Source organism: Hibiscus syriacus, unplaced genomic scaffold (assembly GCF_006381635.1).
Source record: "Hibiscus syriacus cultivar Baekdansim isolate YM2019G1 unplaced genomic scaffold, ASM638163v2 tig00110549_pilon, whole genome shotgun sequence".
In the NCBI taxonomy this organism is placed as follows: Eukaryota; Viridiplantae; Streptophyta; class Magnoliopsida; order Malvales; family Malvaceae; genus Hibiscus; species Hibiscus syriacus.
Window position 1 is genome coordinate 622,530 of NW_024062776.1, and position 16,956 is coordinate 639,485.

Sequence of the window (16,956 nt, forward strand, 5' to 3'; positions counted from 1 at the left end):
CGGAAACCAACGGCGGGCGGTTGGTCTACTCGTGCACGTTGTTTTGGGTTCAAGTAATTCACGGGACTAACTTCTAATTCGGGCGTTAATATAGTTATCGAGGCCACCACAAAACTTAAAACTGTTTCTCCGTCCAATGAGGAAATTACAATAAATTTATAGCTCTTCAATTTTTTTGGTCTATTATTGTTTTAGTCCCTTTGCTACGTTGATGTTTGAAATATTCCATTCCAGTGGCTTTCCCCCCTTATTTTTTCATGTTGAGACCTAGTAATTCAACATTATTGTCTATGTCCAAGTCACTGAAATGGAGCTTCTGACATGGTACTTAGAAGAGTACACCCACTCTATAGAGCCAAAGGAGGAGTCTTGGGGGGTTGATCCTTTCTTTGACTGAAGGTGATCTTATAACTAAGCTTCTGGCCCGGCTTTTCGAACTTCAAAATCTGTGGTTCAATCACCATCGACACTCCATTTGGTTCATTCTTTTGTGCTGTGTATGTAGTCTTGCCCGTCTAACTCAGTTGGTAGAGTACAAGGCTCTTACTCTTGTAGTCGTGGGATCAAGTCCCACTGAGAGTAATTTATAATGGAGGTCTTTCACGGAATTTATTCTCAACCTGACATTGGGGGCAGCCTAATACCTTACCTCTCTTTATCCCATTACATATAAGAATTGGGTCAGTTAATTTATTTTGTGCTGTGTATGTAACATCGGGGATCCCGACATGGGTGACGGTCCTTTTGAAGGTTACACTGTTTGTTTTGCTGTTTCATTTGAAATTCACTGCAAATGAAGGGTAGTTTAGGTCGCCAGGATGCATGCTTGAAACTTTGGAACGTGAAATCCTTCCCTGCAAATAAGGTTATCTGGGAAGCTGAATAGTTTAGGGTGCATAGATAGTTTTGGTAATCTTCTGGGGCGATGTCGTAGATCAATCCTGGGTCCGAAGCCTTTTCCAGGTTAACATGGCCTGAACCGAATGCGAAAGGTGTAGCCATAATAGTGTTAGTAAAAGCAATATCAATGATTTTTCGGTCCGTGTTGTCGTGAACGTAAGCTGTTATCATGAGAGCAAATTTGATAGCTGCAGGGGACCAATCCTTGTGCACTGATTTGAGGAGTGCTGCTAGGCCGCTTACATGTGGACAAGACATCGAGGTGCCGGAAACAACGTTGAAAAGAACACTCCTTTTGTCGCTCTTTAGCTGAGTTGGGCTAGTTAAGGGTGGCCATGCTGCCAATATGTTCATCCCCGGTGCAGTTACGTCTGGTTTTATCAAGTCTGGGCCGACTTCATTAGGTCCTCGTGATGAAAACGCTGCCATCAATGGTGCAGGCTTTCCATAAACTGTTCCTTTGAATGTAAATGCTGCAGTTGATTTTTTAGTAGAGTTGATGTACTCTTTTATGGCTTTGCGTACAGTGTCTCCTAATGAAGTTGCTGGTAAAATGTGTGCATCTGCGAAAAGTTCATCGCCTTCTCTTTCGGTGTTTATGATTAGCATTCCAGCACCTCCAGCCAATTTTACTTCCTCCCCCTTTTCAGCTCGGCTATCGATTCCTCCTTGGCAAACCACAATTTTGCGTTTGACAATCTTTTTCTTGAGTGAGCCATCAACACAATATGAAGCTAATATATCACCAGCTGAGTTTGCATAAACAAGGGATAATTGCTTGGTTGCCTTGCCAACATACAGTGATCAACCCTCGAAAACTTGTTCGTCCCCGAGCTTGACAGTAGTTTTGAAGCTCCAATCAAGGTAGCCTGCAGCCACGGTCATGATCCACTGCACGGTATTGGAAACGGTTTAGCTGGACTGATTTGAATTGCCAGCAGAGCATGAAACGAAAACCCCATTTTTGATTGCATGAAATGCACCTATTGCGATGTTATCTCTATAGTAAGGCTGAGCGGAGCCTCCTAAAGAGAGTGGCAACACATCAACACCATTAGCAATGGCTTGGTCTATGGCAGCTAGTACATCAGAACTAACACAACCTTCAGACCAGCATGCTTTATATGCTGCAATTCTTGAGGTGTACCTCAGTCCGCCTGCTAAGCCCTTGGCCAAACCGAAAATGCTTGCATTCGCCACAAGGTTACCAGCTGTAGTTGATGCTGTATGTGTTCCATGGCCTTCGGCATCTCTTGCTGATCTATATTCTTCCGTTTTGTTGATTCTGCCAACAGCAGCTTCGTAATCTTGGAAGAAGGCTCTGGCACCAATGATTTTCCTATTGCAATTCGATTGTGAGAACTTTGTGTCTTCCTCACATACACCTTTCCATCTTGTTGGCAACGGAGGCATGCCTTCATCGTCAAAACTGATATGTTCTGGCCAGATTCTGGAGTCCACCACGCCTATGATCACATCAGACTTCAAATTCGAAGGACTCCAGAGTCCTTTTTCCGGTTCTAGGCCAAGAAATCGAGGCGATCGTGTAGTGTGTAAAGATAGCATTTCATCAGGAGTGGCAGAGAGGAGACCATGGAGTCTTTTCAGTGATGCTAGTTGCTTAGTTGAAATTTTGCTTCGAAACCAGAAATAGCTCGTTTGTAGATATGAATCAGCTGAGGAGATGCCTGTTGTTCAGACCCACGTTCCTCTAAAGCCGTGATAGATTCGATCACTGATTCGTACCATTCTTTAAAGTTGCCTGGAGACTGATCAGAGGCTGCCATCCTAGTCTTGTCCATGTGAACTATATAAGTCTGCATATTTGTTGATGCATTTGAAGCTGTTGATATGAAGATTAACAATATCAAGCGCTGTTTTAAGCATCATGGCTTCTGTAATTATTCAGACACCAACACAATATATAAGTCATGTGATGAATATAAAGAATAAAATTATGTCGGATCTTTTTACTCATGGATGCTGAAAATGACCTATATATACATAGATGAAGTGGTATAACAAAAACTTCAGCAGAATTATTCATAAATTGACCCAAGCAGTCGCGATTCAAGAAACATATCAACATAATAGAGGGACTAAAACCACAATTTGATAAAAAAAAAGGCAGCTAAAAAAAAAGAAAATGAAGGATGGAAACTTAGCTATATTAAGAAGTAAAAAATATAAATGATCACTGCAACATCAACTATGCACTCATTGAAAGACAAGAAATTTGACAAATGAGAAATTGAGAATCACCTGTCTCCATTGCTCAAAAGAGACTTGAGAAGGAATGTAAAGGGCATAGAACAACCAACCAGGAGAGCTCAATATATAGACAAAGAGTGATGGAAAACTGGGTGTTTATGGGCACAAGAGTGGTGGGTTGCCTCCCACCGAGTTATCCAATGGAGCAATAACCTCGATGCTCAGGGTCATTAATAAATGGACGGGCCAGAGAGATCCAAGTTTTCTTAAACGCTCCTCCAGTCCTCCTCCATTAGCAACTGATGAGGAAAGAAATGGAGAGTGGGACCAACTCCAAAGTCGGCTATATACGCCAAGATTGTGTCACAAGTCACAAGTTATAAACAACTTTTAGTGCTTGTTAATGGTTTCTTTGAAGTTTAAAGTTGGATTTGGATTAGAAGAAATTCCCTTTGTTAGAAAAACTTATTTCAGCCTAGGGAATATGTAGGTTTGCCATGGGAATTGATTCAAGGGTTTGGATAGGATGATGGTCACTTGTTCCGTGGTGCTGAATTCTTTAATCATTAGGGTTTGGAAAACCAATTTAATGGAGCATTGATATCAGAAGCACGCTAATGGAGAATCTTGTTTGCATGTTGCTACTATTATATTACAGATTTCATATTTTGACATGCTAGGATATATTCTATATTATTTTGCAGCTGAGTGTAGTGTGTTCAATATGAAATAGGTTTTTAGACATGGGATCTTAAAATAGTATTAGGTCACCACTGAACTTCGGTCATGTTCTTGTTTTGGTAACTCAACTTTAAAATTTTTCAATTTGATCTCGAATTACTCTGTTTTGTCACTTGAGCGTAAATATGCAACTAAGATTAGCATGGGGTATAACATAGAGGGAGAGTTGGATTTATAAAATGGTCCCTGCAATTACAAATAAAAAAGCGCTGTTTACCCGTAATATTATTATAAGCAGAGAAGGTTGGTCTTGGTGCCAGAAGCTCTTTTATCTCCGTTAGTGGGGTGAAAACCAGAAACAGTGATTTTTTAAACAGAGGGAAGAAACAAATTAAATACCAGTTAACACCCTTACATATAGGTGACTCCATCATTGCATATATATATTATCAACCATCACTATGAACTTGTTTAAGGTAACAGGGAATTTTAAAAATGAGAACAAAGTCATTGAAAACGCTAGGTAGTAGGTCACACTTTCGATGATGCACAAAGACTTTTTATTCTTTTGGCAAATGACATTATTGTAACCCAAACCCTTCAACATAGTCCAAATAAAGAAAAATTAAACCCAATTGGACACAGATTAATCTCAAATCCTTTAACAAACATACAATAAAATTTAAAGATCAAACTCATCTCAAGGGTTTTTAAATCTATGGCTATAGCCAAGTCACTGCAATAGCGCTTCTAACTCCGTAGTTTCCAGACAGCCACAATAAGGATCCAGCAGAGATAGCAACTGTCGTCTCTCTGCTCTGTCCAGTGAAACTCACCTTGTAACTCAATTTCTCATTCAACTTCTTAAAACTCAGAACTTCAGGCATTACCATCACAGATACTCCTTCGGGTGCATCAACTGATACTTTATAAGTACTTCCAGGAATCCCAACATTTGTCAGAGTCCTTCTGTAGGTAAAAGTAACATTCTGAGCCTTAAGCTTGAAATTCACTGCAAAGGAAGGGTAATTCAGGTCACCGGGTTGCATAGTTGCCTTCTTTGGACATTCAAAACCCTCTTCAAACAAGGATATCTGAGGCTTATTGTACTTCAAGCTGCATAAATAAAGTAGATAATCCTCCGCGGTGATGTCGTATATTAACCCTGGATTAAAAGCTTTGGTGGGATCAACATGGCCTGAACCGAAAGCAAATGGCGATGCCATGTCACCAAATGCAAGATGTTCTCCCCTGTTGTCCATGGTATAAGCAGTTGTCATGAGGGCTGATTTGATTGCTGCACGTGACCAATCTTTGTGCTTCGATTTAATCAGTGCTGCGATGCCACTAACATGAGGGCACGACATTGATGTGCCTGAAATTATGTTAAATAAAACCCTTCTCTTGTCGCTCTTGAGTGTGCTCGGACCAGTCTCAGCCGGCCATGCTGCCAGTATGTCGACTCCTGGTGCCGTTATATCCGGTTTGATCACATCGGGGCCAACTAAATTCGGCCCTCTAGATGAAAACGTGGCGACTTTTGGTGCACGGGTACCGTAAGTTGTGACTTTGAAGACAATGGAAGCTGTTGGTGCTTTAGTTGTATTCACATACTTCAAGACAGCTTCACTGGCTGACGCTCCTAACATAGCGGCTGGTAAAACGTGAACATCGGTTGTAAGATCTTCACCTAGTGGGGTCATTATTAACATTCCAGCTCCTCCGGATAATTTCACTTGCTCTCCCATTTCGGTCCGCGTGTCCGCGTGGCTCCTCCTTGTTCACAAATAACGAGCTTTCCTTTCACGAGCTTGGAATTGAGTGAGCCAGGGACGCAATATTCTGCACCTGAATTACCAGCAGTTTTTCCATATACAATCGGCAAAGACTTTAACGCCTTAACTGTAGTGTACAAATAAGACCCTTCAAAAGTTTGACCGTTACCGGGCTTAACAATTGCCGGGAAGCTTCGGTCCATGGTGCTTGCCGCTACAGTCATGATCCACGGTGCGGTGTTGACCACAGTGTAGTCCGCCGGTCCACTGTTACCTGCACTAAACGCAACGAAAATCCCACTTTTGAAAGCATAATATGATGCAATAGCAAGGTAATCTTGATAATAAGGCTCAGCTTCTGAAGTGGATCCCAAAGAGAGAGTCAACACATCAATCCCATCTTCAATGGCTTTCACCATAGCTGTTAGGATATCAACGCTTGTACATCCTGGCCAACATACTTTATACGCTGCAATTCTGGCAGTGTACCTGTTGAAGAATCGGACAAAGTAAACGAAGAAACACAAGAATTTTAACGAGGTTCGGCAATGTGCTTACGTCCTCGGTAGCTAGGTGGCACTAGAAATTTTATTCAACGTCTCATAGGTTTAGATTACATCTCTATTTATAATATAAAATCCTGGTACATAATTACAAAATTAACCTTGTATATTTATGAGTCATACCTTATAGTACCTCATTCCGGCTGCTGAGCCATTGGCCAAGCGGTAAAGATTTGCATTTTCCACAACATCACCGGTACTGTTGATGCTGTATGTGTCCCATGTCCGGCTGCATCTCTTGCAGACAGATATTCTTCTGTTTCGTTGATTCTGCCACCGGCGGCTAGATAGCCTCCATAGAAATACCTAGCACCGATTAGTCTCTTGTTGCAATTCGATGGCGAGAATCTGGTGCCTTTTTCACAAGTACCTCTCCATCTTTCCGGCACAGGAGGCAAGACACGGTCCTGGAAACTAACATGCTCGGGCCAAATTCCACTGTCTACCACTCCAATTATAACATCTGACTGTATATTAGAAGAACCCCACAGTCCCTTTTTTCCTTCTAAGCCAAGAAACAGTGGACTCCAAGTGGTGTGGAGGCTTAGCATTTTATCAGGAACCGCATACACGAAGCCATCCATCTTTTTCAACGATGCTAACTGCGTTCGAGAGAGCTTTGCGGCGAAACAGGAAAAGGCGGTTCCGTAGGAATACAGTAGCTCCGGAGGTGTCCCTTCCAGTTCCTCTTGAGATGAAACATCAGCTAATGAATCAACAACAGCTTGGTGCCATGGTTTGGAATCGACAAGGGAATTATAGGTCTTTGTGATCGTGGTCTTATCCATATGAACTATATATGTTTGTTTTTCCGCTGAGGCAGTTGAAATAACGGTAACGAATGCTAGTAACAGCAACATTGCATTAAAGATCTTGACAACTGAAGAAATAGGAAAAAAAATGGAGTCAATTTAACATAAAAAATACTAATTGTACTCAAGCGTGACTGTCGGTACAACAGTTAATCCTGCATATCGTCATCTCAGGACTGATCTCCATGACTTTGGGAATTCAAGTACTACGGCTTTTGGTAGCTCGAGAACTTGAAAGAAAAAAGAAATGGAAGCTTGGGAGGTTTTGACAATGGTAAGCAATATGGATATAACAATGAGTCTAGCTAGCTAATAACGGAAGTATGCACTTGATAAGTTAATGAACTGAGCAAAGAAAAATGTAATTACCAGTAGTACTCTTCATGGCTTTCTAAGCTGAACCAAAAGAACACATGGAAGGATAAGATGTTATTGATAAGCGGTGAGTGGCAAGGATCTTATAGGCAAGGCCAAGGATGAATAACGAAAAAAATTAATGCTGCTTGTTTGTTACAAAGAGATTAAATATGGATTGATTGGCGTGATTCAAGATTTAACAGGGATGTCTCTCTTTTTAAAAAAGAAATTTGAAGAATCAAAATATAATTTTATGTCTATTAAAGTTTAAATTTATTATTTTACGGAGTCAAAATATAATTAATTATATTAAAGTTTAAATTATAATTAATTTAATAATAAATTTAGAAGAAACAAAATAAAAATATCATTATATTAATCTATGACTTTACAAGAATTAAACTTTAATTTTATCATTTTAAGAGAGTCAAAGACATACCTACTCCTGATTTTGTCATTGGACGTTGAAATAGTAACTTACATGTTATCTTACATATATTTTACATAATTTTAAAAAAAATAATATTTGACTAAAACTATATGTAATTTGGCGTAAGTGGTTGAGATTTAAGAATTTGAACTTGTAAGGCCAAGTTCGAATCTTATCATTGTTGCTCTGGGTGGACAATCTGTAAATTCATATATATATATATAATTTTGGGTAAACTGCATAAACAATCACATAACTAAGGGTCGGGTCACAAAATGACTACAATTTTTAAATTTGCGTCAATATGGTCACTGAACTATTTAAATAGTTTCAATATAGCCACCCGTCGTTAACATTTGACGGAAATATTTGTGTGGCGGTTAATAAATTGGTATACTTTGGGCGCGGGTCCTTGTAAAGTTACGTCTTTACGGCGCTGGCACCCTACTTTGTTTTCTTCCATTTTGGCCACTACTTGTATATGATTTGTTTCCTTATATTTTCATTTAATGCAATTTGGTCTTGATTCTGTTTTTAATTTGTCTAATGTCTCTATTTGAGCATTAATTTTAAAATCTTTTATTCTAGTCATGTATTAAATTTATAGATTAAATCCCTTAAATTTTAGAATTAATCAATTTGATCAACAAGATTAACTTTAATTCTTAAATTTTAATTAGGCCATATTTTCAATTTAATTTAATAAATTAATTTCTCCAATCAAAATGTGACACATGTCACCTTTTGAATTGAAGTGAAAAAAATGAAGATGAGTTTTGATAAATTTTTAATTCCCACACTTATTATTGAGATAATACATATGTTATATAACTTGTTAAGGTTTAGGCAAAAACAATTAAAATATTATATATATATATATATATATATATATATATATATATATATATATATATTAGTTAATGATAAATAAAATGTATAGTTGAAAACTTACATCCAAGTCAATTGAAAATATGATAACATTTAATTCACTAAAACAAATCCGACCCGACCCGATTCATGCCCATCCATATTCGGGTATATTAAATAAATTTTAATATAATTTCATATATATATATATATATATAATCATTAATAAATAAATATAAAATAAATTTAATTTAAAAAATATTAAAATAATTATAAATAATATATTAGATGTTTTTAGCAATTTAAGTGTGATCATATTCTCAATTGGTCTAGATTTAAGTCCTCGCTTGTCTATTTTTATTTCTATCATTAACTATATTATATATAATATATAAAAAAATATTTTAATTGACTCCTAAATATATTAAAAATATTAACTATAATATATAAATTTAATACATGACTGGAATAAAATATTTTAAAGTTAATGCTCAAATTAAGGCATTAAACAAATTAAAAATATAATCAGGATCAAATTGTATTAAATGAAAATTCAAGGAAACAAATCATATACAAGTAGTGACCAAAATGAAAGAAAACAAAGAAGGATGCCAACGCCATGAATATGTAACTTTACAAGGACTCATGCCATAATTATACATATTTTGTTAACTTTACGTAAATACTTTCGTTAACTGTTAACAACAGGCGACTATATTGAAACCATTTAAATAGTTCAGTAGTCATATTGATACAAAATTAAAAATGGTGGTGATTTTGCGACCTAACCTTTAGTTATGTGGTAATTTATGTAATTTTCTCTGTAAATTTTAAATTATTTATTAATATAATAGATAATAATAAATAGTATTATGTTAATATAAAGAGTTAGTAGATTATCAATTTATCATAATTCATACATGTTATCAATCAACACTATTAAATCTTAAATTTATCATTCGTCATCTTAAATTTAAACCCTTTTTTTAGGTTTATGATGTCTTTTATTCCTAAAATTTATTTGTTCTTATTTTAGTGTTTAACGTTGTTTTTGATAAGAGAGTGACGACACATCAACAACGTCGGCAATGACATGGTCTATGGCTGCTAGCCAGCTAGCACATCAGAGTTAACAACAACCTTCGAACCATAATATTAAAATGGGTCGGATCACAATGCCATGTAATGTAATAGTCGTATTGTAATATTTTTTTAAGGTTATTGTAATACCATAAATCACATACACAATATAAAATATAATTATTTCTTTTAATAAACCACATCATAAAATTCACAATACCCGTAATCACAACGCTGCGACAACAATCGTGACGACAACAGTAATCATAATTTAGTACTATATTTCAGATCAACATGCTTTATATGTTGCAACTCTTGAGGTGTACCTCAGTTCGCCAGCTAAGCCCTTGGCCACAAGATCAGTAGCTGTCAGAGTCACAACTTAGTTATGGTAGACACTAAAATTTAAATTTTTTAATTTTTCTAATTAGTTACTTATTTTATTATTGATGTTCACTCTAAAATTATCCGTGTCTACTCTAAAATCTATTTTTTTTATAGTTACTTATTTTACGGGAGGTGTTTTGAATTTTTATTTGTATTCATTTCATTTAAAAATTCTTTATTATTATCATATGTATTCACCCTAAAAAATATTTTTGGATCGGTTACTGCCAACCACAGTCCTCCATGTGTTCTATGGCCTTCGGCATCTCTCGCAGACCTTTATTATTCCGTTTCGTTGATTCTGCCAACACTAGCCTCGTATCCTTGGAAGAATGCTCTGGCACCAATGAGTTTCCTATTGCAATTCGATCGCGGCTACTCTGTACCTTCCTCGCATGCACCTTTCCATCTTGTTGGCACTGCAGGCATGCCTTCATCGTCAAAACTGACATGTTCAGGCCATATTTCGGAATTCACCACGCCTATGATCACATCAAATTTCAAATTCGAAGCACTCCATGTTGAAATGGAGGAGCTCCGGCACAGAGGCCGGACATCGCCGAACAGCGGCAGGCAGTGGAATAGATAGAAACCAGCAGTTATAATTTGGTTAAGAGAGAGAAAAAAATAGGAAATGGAGTTTTAAATAAATTGAAGAAAAAGGATTACAAAAGGCTTTCTTTAGTCTATTATACGAATGACTTTTTTTTTATACCCTAACATTCACTCTGCTCCTTTAATTTCTTCTTCTTCAGACTTCAACCTTCTTTAGTGAACTGATATTACAAGTTGTAAACTGTAAGTTGCTTGTAACAGAACCTTGTTCATCAGTGATCCTAGTTTCTTAGTTGAAAGCTTTGCAGAGAAACCAGAAACAGCTCGTTTGTAGGCCTGAATCAACTGAGGAGATGACTGTTGTTCTGCCTCACGTTCCTCCTCAGCCGAGAGTTCAGTGATAGATCATAGATTCGATCTCTGATTCGTACCATTCCTTAAAGTTGCCTGGAGACTGATCAGAGGCTGCAATCTTGATCTTGTCCATGTAAACTATACAAGTCTGCATATTCATCGATGCTGTTGCTATGAAGATTAACAACAGCAAGGCTGTTTTACGCATCATGGCTGCTGTAATTATGCGGAACCAAAGCAATTCATCTGAAGGATATAAAGGATAAAATTATGTTAGATCTTTTCACACATGGATGCTGAAAATGACCTATATGAAGTGGTATAACAGTAACTTTAGCAGACTTATTCATAAATAGACCCGAGCAGTCACGATCAAGAGACGAATCAGCATAATAGAGGGACTAAAAATATATAAATGATCAGTGTAACATCAGCTATGCATCCATTGAAATACAAAAGAAATTTGACAAATGAGAATCACCTGTCTCCATTGCTCAAAAGAGACATGAGAAGGGCATAGAACAACCAACCAGAGGAGCTCAATATATAGGCGAAAGAGTGGTCGAAAACTGGGTGTTTATGGGCACCCCAAGTGTGGGGGGTTGCCTCCCACCGAGTTATCCAATGAAGCAATAACCTCGATGCTCATTGTCACTTACCATTATGCACAACAAGTGTTTTCCCATTGCTTTGATCAAAACGGTGCACGCGTATAAGTGGACGGGCGAGAGAGATCAAAGCTTGCTTGAACACTCCTCCATTAGTAACTGATAAGAAAATAGAGGGAGAGTGGGACCAACCCCAAAGTCGGCTATATTCACAGGTTATAAACACCTTTTAAGGCTTGTTAATGGTTTCTTTGAAGTTCAAAAAATGGATTGGGATTAAAAGTTTATTTCAGCCTATGGAGTATGCAGATTTGCCACGAAAATTGATCCAATGGTTTGGATAGGACGATGGTCACTTTTCCCGTGGTGCTGAATTCTTTAATCATTAGGGTTTGGAAAACCAAGTTAGTCGAGCATTAACATCATAATCTTGTTAATGGAGAATCTTGTTTGCATATTACTACTATTATATTACATATTTCATATTATTTGCAGCTGAGTGCAGTGTGTGCAATATGAAATAGTTTTTTTTTTCAAATGGGATCTTAAAATAGTAGTATTAGGTTAGTGCCAGAAGCTCTTTATCTCCATTAGTGGGGTGGAAACCAGAAACTGTTTAATTTTATTTAAGAGAGGAAAAAATAAAGGGTCTCTAATCCAGTAAATACATCACCATAAGTGTTTGTCTGTGTGCCGAAATTGAAGTAAATTGTGCATTCATTTGCAAAGTAAGCAAAAGCCTTCACTATCAAGATATAAACTACTTGTCATTCAGCTGTCTTTCCATCTCTTTTCTCTTCTTTTTCTCTTTTCTAGCTTTCGAACTTGATTTAACCTTTTCTTTATTAAAGAAATTTATGAACGCACGTTCAAAAAGTAAGAATATTTTGCACGAGAAAAGCACTTTTGTAGTAACCATAACCTCCCATTCATGGAGCAAATTAATTTATAATTTCTTGGTCAGCTTTTTCTTTTGTTCGAACCTTGGTAAGCTGATTCGTTTCCCAGGGTTCACGTAGAAATAGGATTTATTCCCTTAAATTAGCCTTGAACTTGTTTAAGTTAATGGGGAAGTTACAAAAACAGCAGTCATTGAAAACCCTACGTAGTATAGGTCACACTTTTTATAATGCACAAAGACTTTTATTCCTTTGGCAAGTGACATTATTGTAACCCAAGCCCTTTAACATGGTCTAAATAAAGAAAATCAAACCCGATTCGACAGAGATTAATCTCAAATCCTTAAACAAGCACACATTAAAACTTAAAGATCAAAATACTTACAAATGGCTATAGCCCTGTCACTGCAATGGCACTTCTAACTCTGTAGTTTCCAGACACCCACACTAAGGATCCAACAGATGGGCTAGCAACCGGCTTCTCTCTGCTCTGTCCTGTGAAACTCACCTTGTACCTCAATTTCTCATTCAACTTCTTAAAACTCAGAACTTTAGGCCTTACGATCACAGATACTCCTTCGGGTGCTTCAACTGATACTTTATACGAACTTATAGGAATCCCAACATTTGTGAGAGTCCTTCTGTAGGTAAAAGTAGCATTCTGAGCCCCAAGCTGGAAATTCACTGCAAAAGAAGGGTAATTCAGGTCACCGGGTTGCATAGTTGCCTTCTTTGGACATTCAAAACCCTCTTCAAACAAGGATATCTGAGACTTATTGTACTTCAGGCTGCATAAATAAAGTAGATAATCCTCCGCGGTGATGTCGTATATTAGCCCTGGATTAGAGGCTTTGGTGGGATCAACATGGCCTGAACCAAAAACAAACGGCGATGCCATGTCACCAAATGCAAGATCTTGTATAGGTTTTCTCCTGTTGTCCATGGTATAAGCTGTTGTCATGAGGGCTGATTTGATTGCTGCAGGTGACCAATCTTTGTGCTTCGATTTAATCAGTGCTGCGATGCCACTAACATGAGGGCACGACATTGATGTGCCTGAAATTATGTTAAATAAAACCCTTCTCTTGTCGCTCTTGAGTGTGCTTGGACCAGTCTTGGCCGGCCATGCTGCCAGTATGTCGACTCCCGGTGCTGTTACATCCGGTTTGATCACATCGGGGCCAACTAAATTCGGCCCTCTAGATGAAAATGTGGCGACTTTTGGTGCACGGGTACCGTAAGTTGTGGTTTTGAAGACAATGGAAGCTGTTGATGCTTTAGTTGTATTCACATACTTCAAGATAGCTTCAGTGGCTGAGGCTCCTAACATAGCGGCTGGTAAAACGTGAGCATCAGTTGCAAGATCTTCACCTAGTGGGGTCATTATTAACATTCCAGCTCCTCCGGACAATTTCACTTGCTCTCCCATTTCCGTCCGCCTGACTTGTCCTTGTTCACAAATAACAATCTTTCCTTTCACGAGCTTGGGATTGAGTGAGCCAGGGACGCAATACTCTGCACCTGAATGGCCAGCAGTTTTTCCATATACAATCGGCAAAGACTTTAAGGCCTTAACAGCACTGTATAAATATGACCCTTCAAAAGTTTGACCGTTTCCGAGCTTAACAATTGCCGGGAAGCTTCGGTCCATGGTGCTTGCTGCTACAGTCATGATCCAAGGTGCGGTGTTGACCACGGTGTAGTCCGCCGGTCCACTGTTACCTGCACTAAACGCAACGAAAATCCCACTTTTGAAAGCATAATATGATGCAATAGCAAGGTAATCTTGATTATAAGACTCAGCTTCTGAAGTGGATCCCAAAGAAAGAGTCAACACATCAACCCCATCTTCAATGGCTTTCACCATAGCCGTTAGGATATCAACGCTTGTACATCCTGGCCAACATACTTTATACGCTGCAATTCTGGCACTGTACCTCATTCCCGCCGCAGAGCCATTGGCCAAGCCGTAAAGATTTGCATTTTCCACAACATCGCCGGCTGCTGTTGATGCTGTATGTGTCCCATGTCCTGCTGTATCTCTTGCAGACAGATATTCTTCTGTTTTGTTGATTCTACCACCGGCGGCTAGATAGCCTCCATAGAAATACCTAGCACCGATTAGTTTCTTGTTGCAATTTGATGGAGAGAATCTGGTGCCTTTTTCACAAGCACCTCTCCATCTTTCCGGTACAGGAGGCAAGCCATGGTCGCGGAAACTAACATGCTCCGGCCAAATTCCACTGTCCACCACACCAATTATGACATCTGACCGTATATTAGAAGAACCCCACAGTCCTTTTTTCCCTTCTAAGCCAAGAAACAGTGGACTCCGAGTGGTGTGGAGGCTTAGCATTTTATCAGGAACCGCAGACACGAAGCCATCCATCTTTTTCAACGATTTTAACTGCGTTCGAGAGAGCTTTGCGGCGAAACCAGAAAAGGCGGTTTCGTAGGAATACAGTAGCTCCGGAGGTGTCACATCCAGTTCCTCTTGAGCTAAAGAATCAAGAACAGCTTGGTGCCATGGTTTGGAATCGACAAGGGAATTGTAGGTTTTTGTGATCTTGGTCTTGTCCATATGAACTATATATGTTTGTTTGTACGCTGAGGCAGTTGAAATAACGGCAATGAATGCTAGTAACAGCAACATTGCATTAAAGATCTTGACGACTAAAGAAAGAGAAAAAGAATGGAGTTAATTTAACATAAAAAATAGTAATTGAACTCAAGCATGACAGTTAATCCTGCATATTGTCAGTTCCAAAATTCAAACATGTCTCAGCACTGATCTTCATGACTTTGGGAACTTAGATACTTCAGGAAATGGAAGTTTGGGAGGTTTTAACAATGGTGATAAATAAGGATGGAGCAAATAACGAAAGTATGCATGTCATAAGTTAATGAACTAAGCAAAGAAAAATGTAATTACCAGTACTTTTCATGGCTTTCTAAGCTGAAGATGAAGAAGAATAAGAACACATGGAGAAATTAGATGTTATTGACGAGTGACGACTGGCAAGGATCTTATAGGCAAGGCCAAGGACGAATCATGAGAAAATTGAATACTGCTTCCTTTGTTACAAAGAGACGAAACAAGGAGTGATTGGCGTGATTCATGATGTATCCTTTTACAAAAAAATATATATTTGAAGGATCAAAACATTATTTTATATTTTTAAAGAGATTAAATTATAAATTCACTATTTTGTGAAGTCAAAATATAATTAATTTTTATATTTAATTTCTGTGTAGGAATGGGGTGAGTAGATTGGTCCTCAAATGATAAAGTAACACCACGCCAATTAAAAATGAATTTTGACTTCATAAAATAGAAATTTATACATTAATCCCTCTAGAAATCTTTTATTCCTTAATAACTATGATAAAGGAGGTTTATTTAAAGACCTTATTGATGGAGTGTTAACGAAGGTTTTATATAATATATTTGAAAGATTAGATCTATATTATCTTAATTTTAAATAATATAATCAAGTGACTAGTGCCGTTTTATGATCTGTCATTGATTCTTTTTTGCAAATTTTCTTTCTTTTCTTTTTGGGTAAACTATGCATATAGTCCCTTATTTTTAGGGCCCGACCGACTTTGGTCACCAATTTAAAAATTAAGAGGAAATGATCCCCAACATTATCTATTCATTCGATTTTAGTCCCTTAGCCATTAATTTTTATTAACCCCTTTTGTTTAAGTCCCTTTTGTTTGAAGTCTCTAACGGGACTAAACAATTGAGGGACTAAAATCAAACGAATTAATAATATTAGGGACTTAAATCAAACAGATCGATAACGTTAAGGGTAATTCCCTTTGATTTTTAAATTGGTGATCAAATTCGATCCGAAAACATAATGAATTATCTGCATAGTTCATCCTTTTTTTCCAGAAAAGTTATCGTTATCCATTCATATCAACCATTTGTGTTCTTCAATAATATATGATTTCTCACGAAACAATTTAAATTTTTTATTGATTCTAAATCATTATTATAATTTATATTTTGGGTAAGCTACATGTTTAGTAACTAAACTATTACTTTTGTTCCGTTTTAGTGTCTAAACTTTATTTATTTTCAAAATTATACTTAATATTTAGTTTAAATTTCATTTTGATATCCCACTATTAAAAACTTAATAGTGATATTGAGGTGTCACCATAAGGTAATACTACATCAACATTGAATTTTTGTAAAAAATATCACACACCAGCAGCTCTGTTAATTTGTTAACGATAGATACCAACTTGAAATATAAACTGAATGTTAGGTATGATTTAAAATGAGTATCAAAATAGAATAAAAGTAATAGTTTAGGTACTAAACGTGTAGTTTACCCATTTATTTGTATAATTAAAATTATTAATAAATAATTTTAAACTAAATCATAAATTTATAAAAAAATATGGGCTAATTTAAAACTAAATAAATAATTTAAAGAATAAACCGAATAAAAACAAAACTTGA

The 16,956-nt window shown here is 37.1% G+C and overlaps 1 protein-coding gene and 2 pseudogenes across 1 annotated transcript; all 3 read right to left on the minus strand.

Annotated features, from left to right (window-relative positions):
- Positions 1–243: 243 nt before the first annotated feature.
- LOC120131181 lies at positions 244–11,478 on the minus strand (annotated as a pseudogene).
- On the minus strand, positions 4,489–6,945 carry LOC120131180 (annotated as a pseudogene).
- Positions 11,479–12,708: 1,230 nt separating the features above from the next.
- LOC120131179 (subtilisin-like protease SBT1.1) lies at positions 12,709–15,506 on the minus strand. Its single transcript, XM_039148231.1, has 2 exons — positions 15,412–15,506; positions 12,709–15,152 (listed from the first exon to the last, which is right to left on the minus strand). The coding sequence occupies exons 1-2, from the start codon at positions 15,422–15,424 to the stop codon at positions 12,871–12,873; spliced, it is 2,295 nt and encodes a 764-aa protein (XP_039004162.1). The 5' UTR covers positions 15,425–15,506; the 3' UTR covers positions 12,709–12,870.
- Between the last annotated feature and the right edge of the window lie 1,450 nt (positions 15,507–16,956).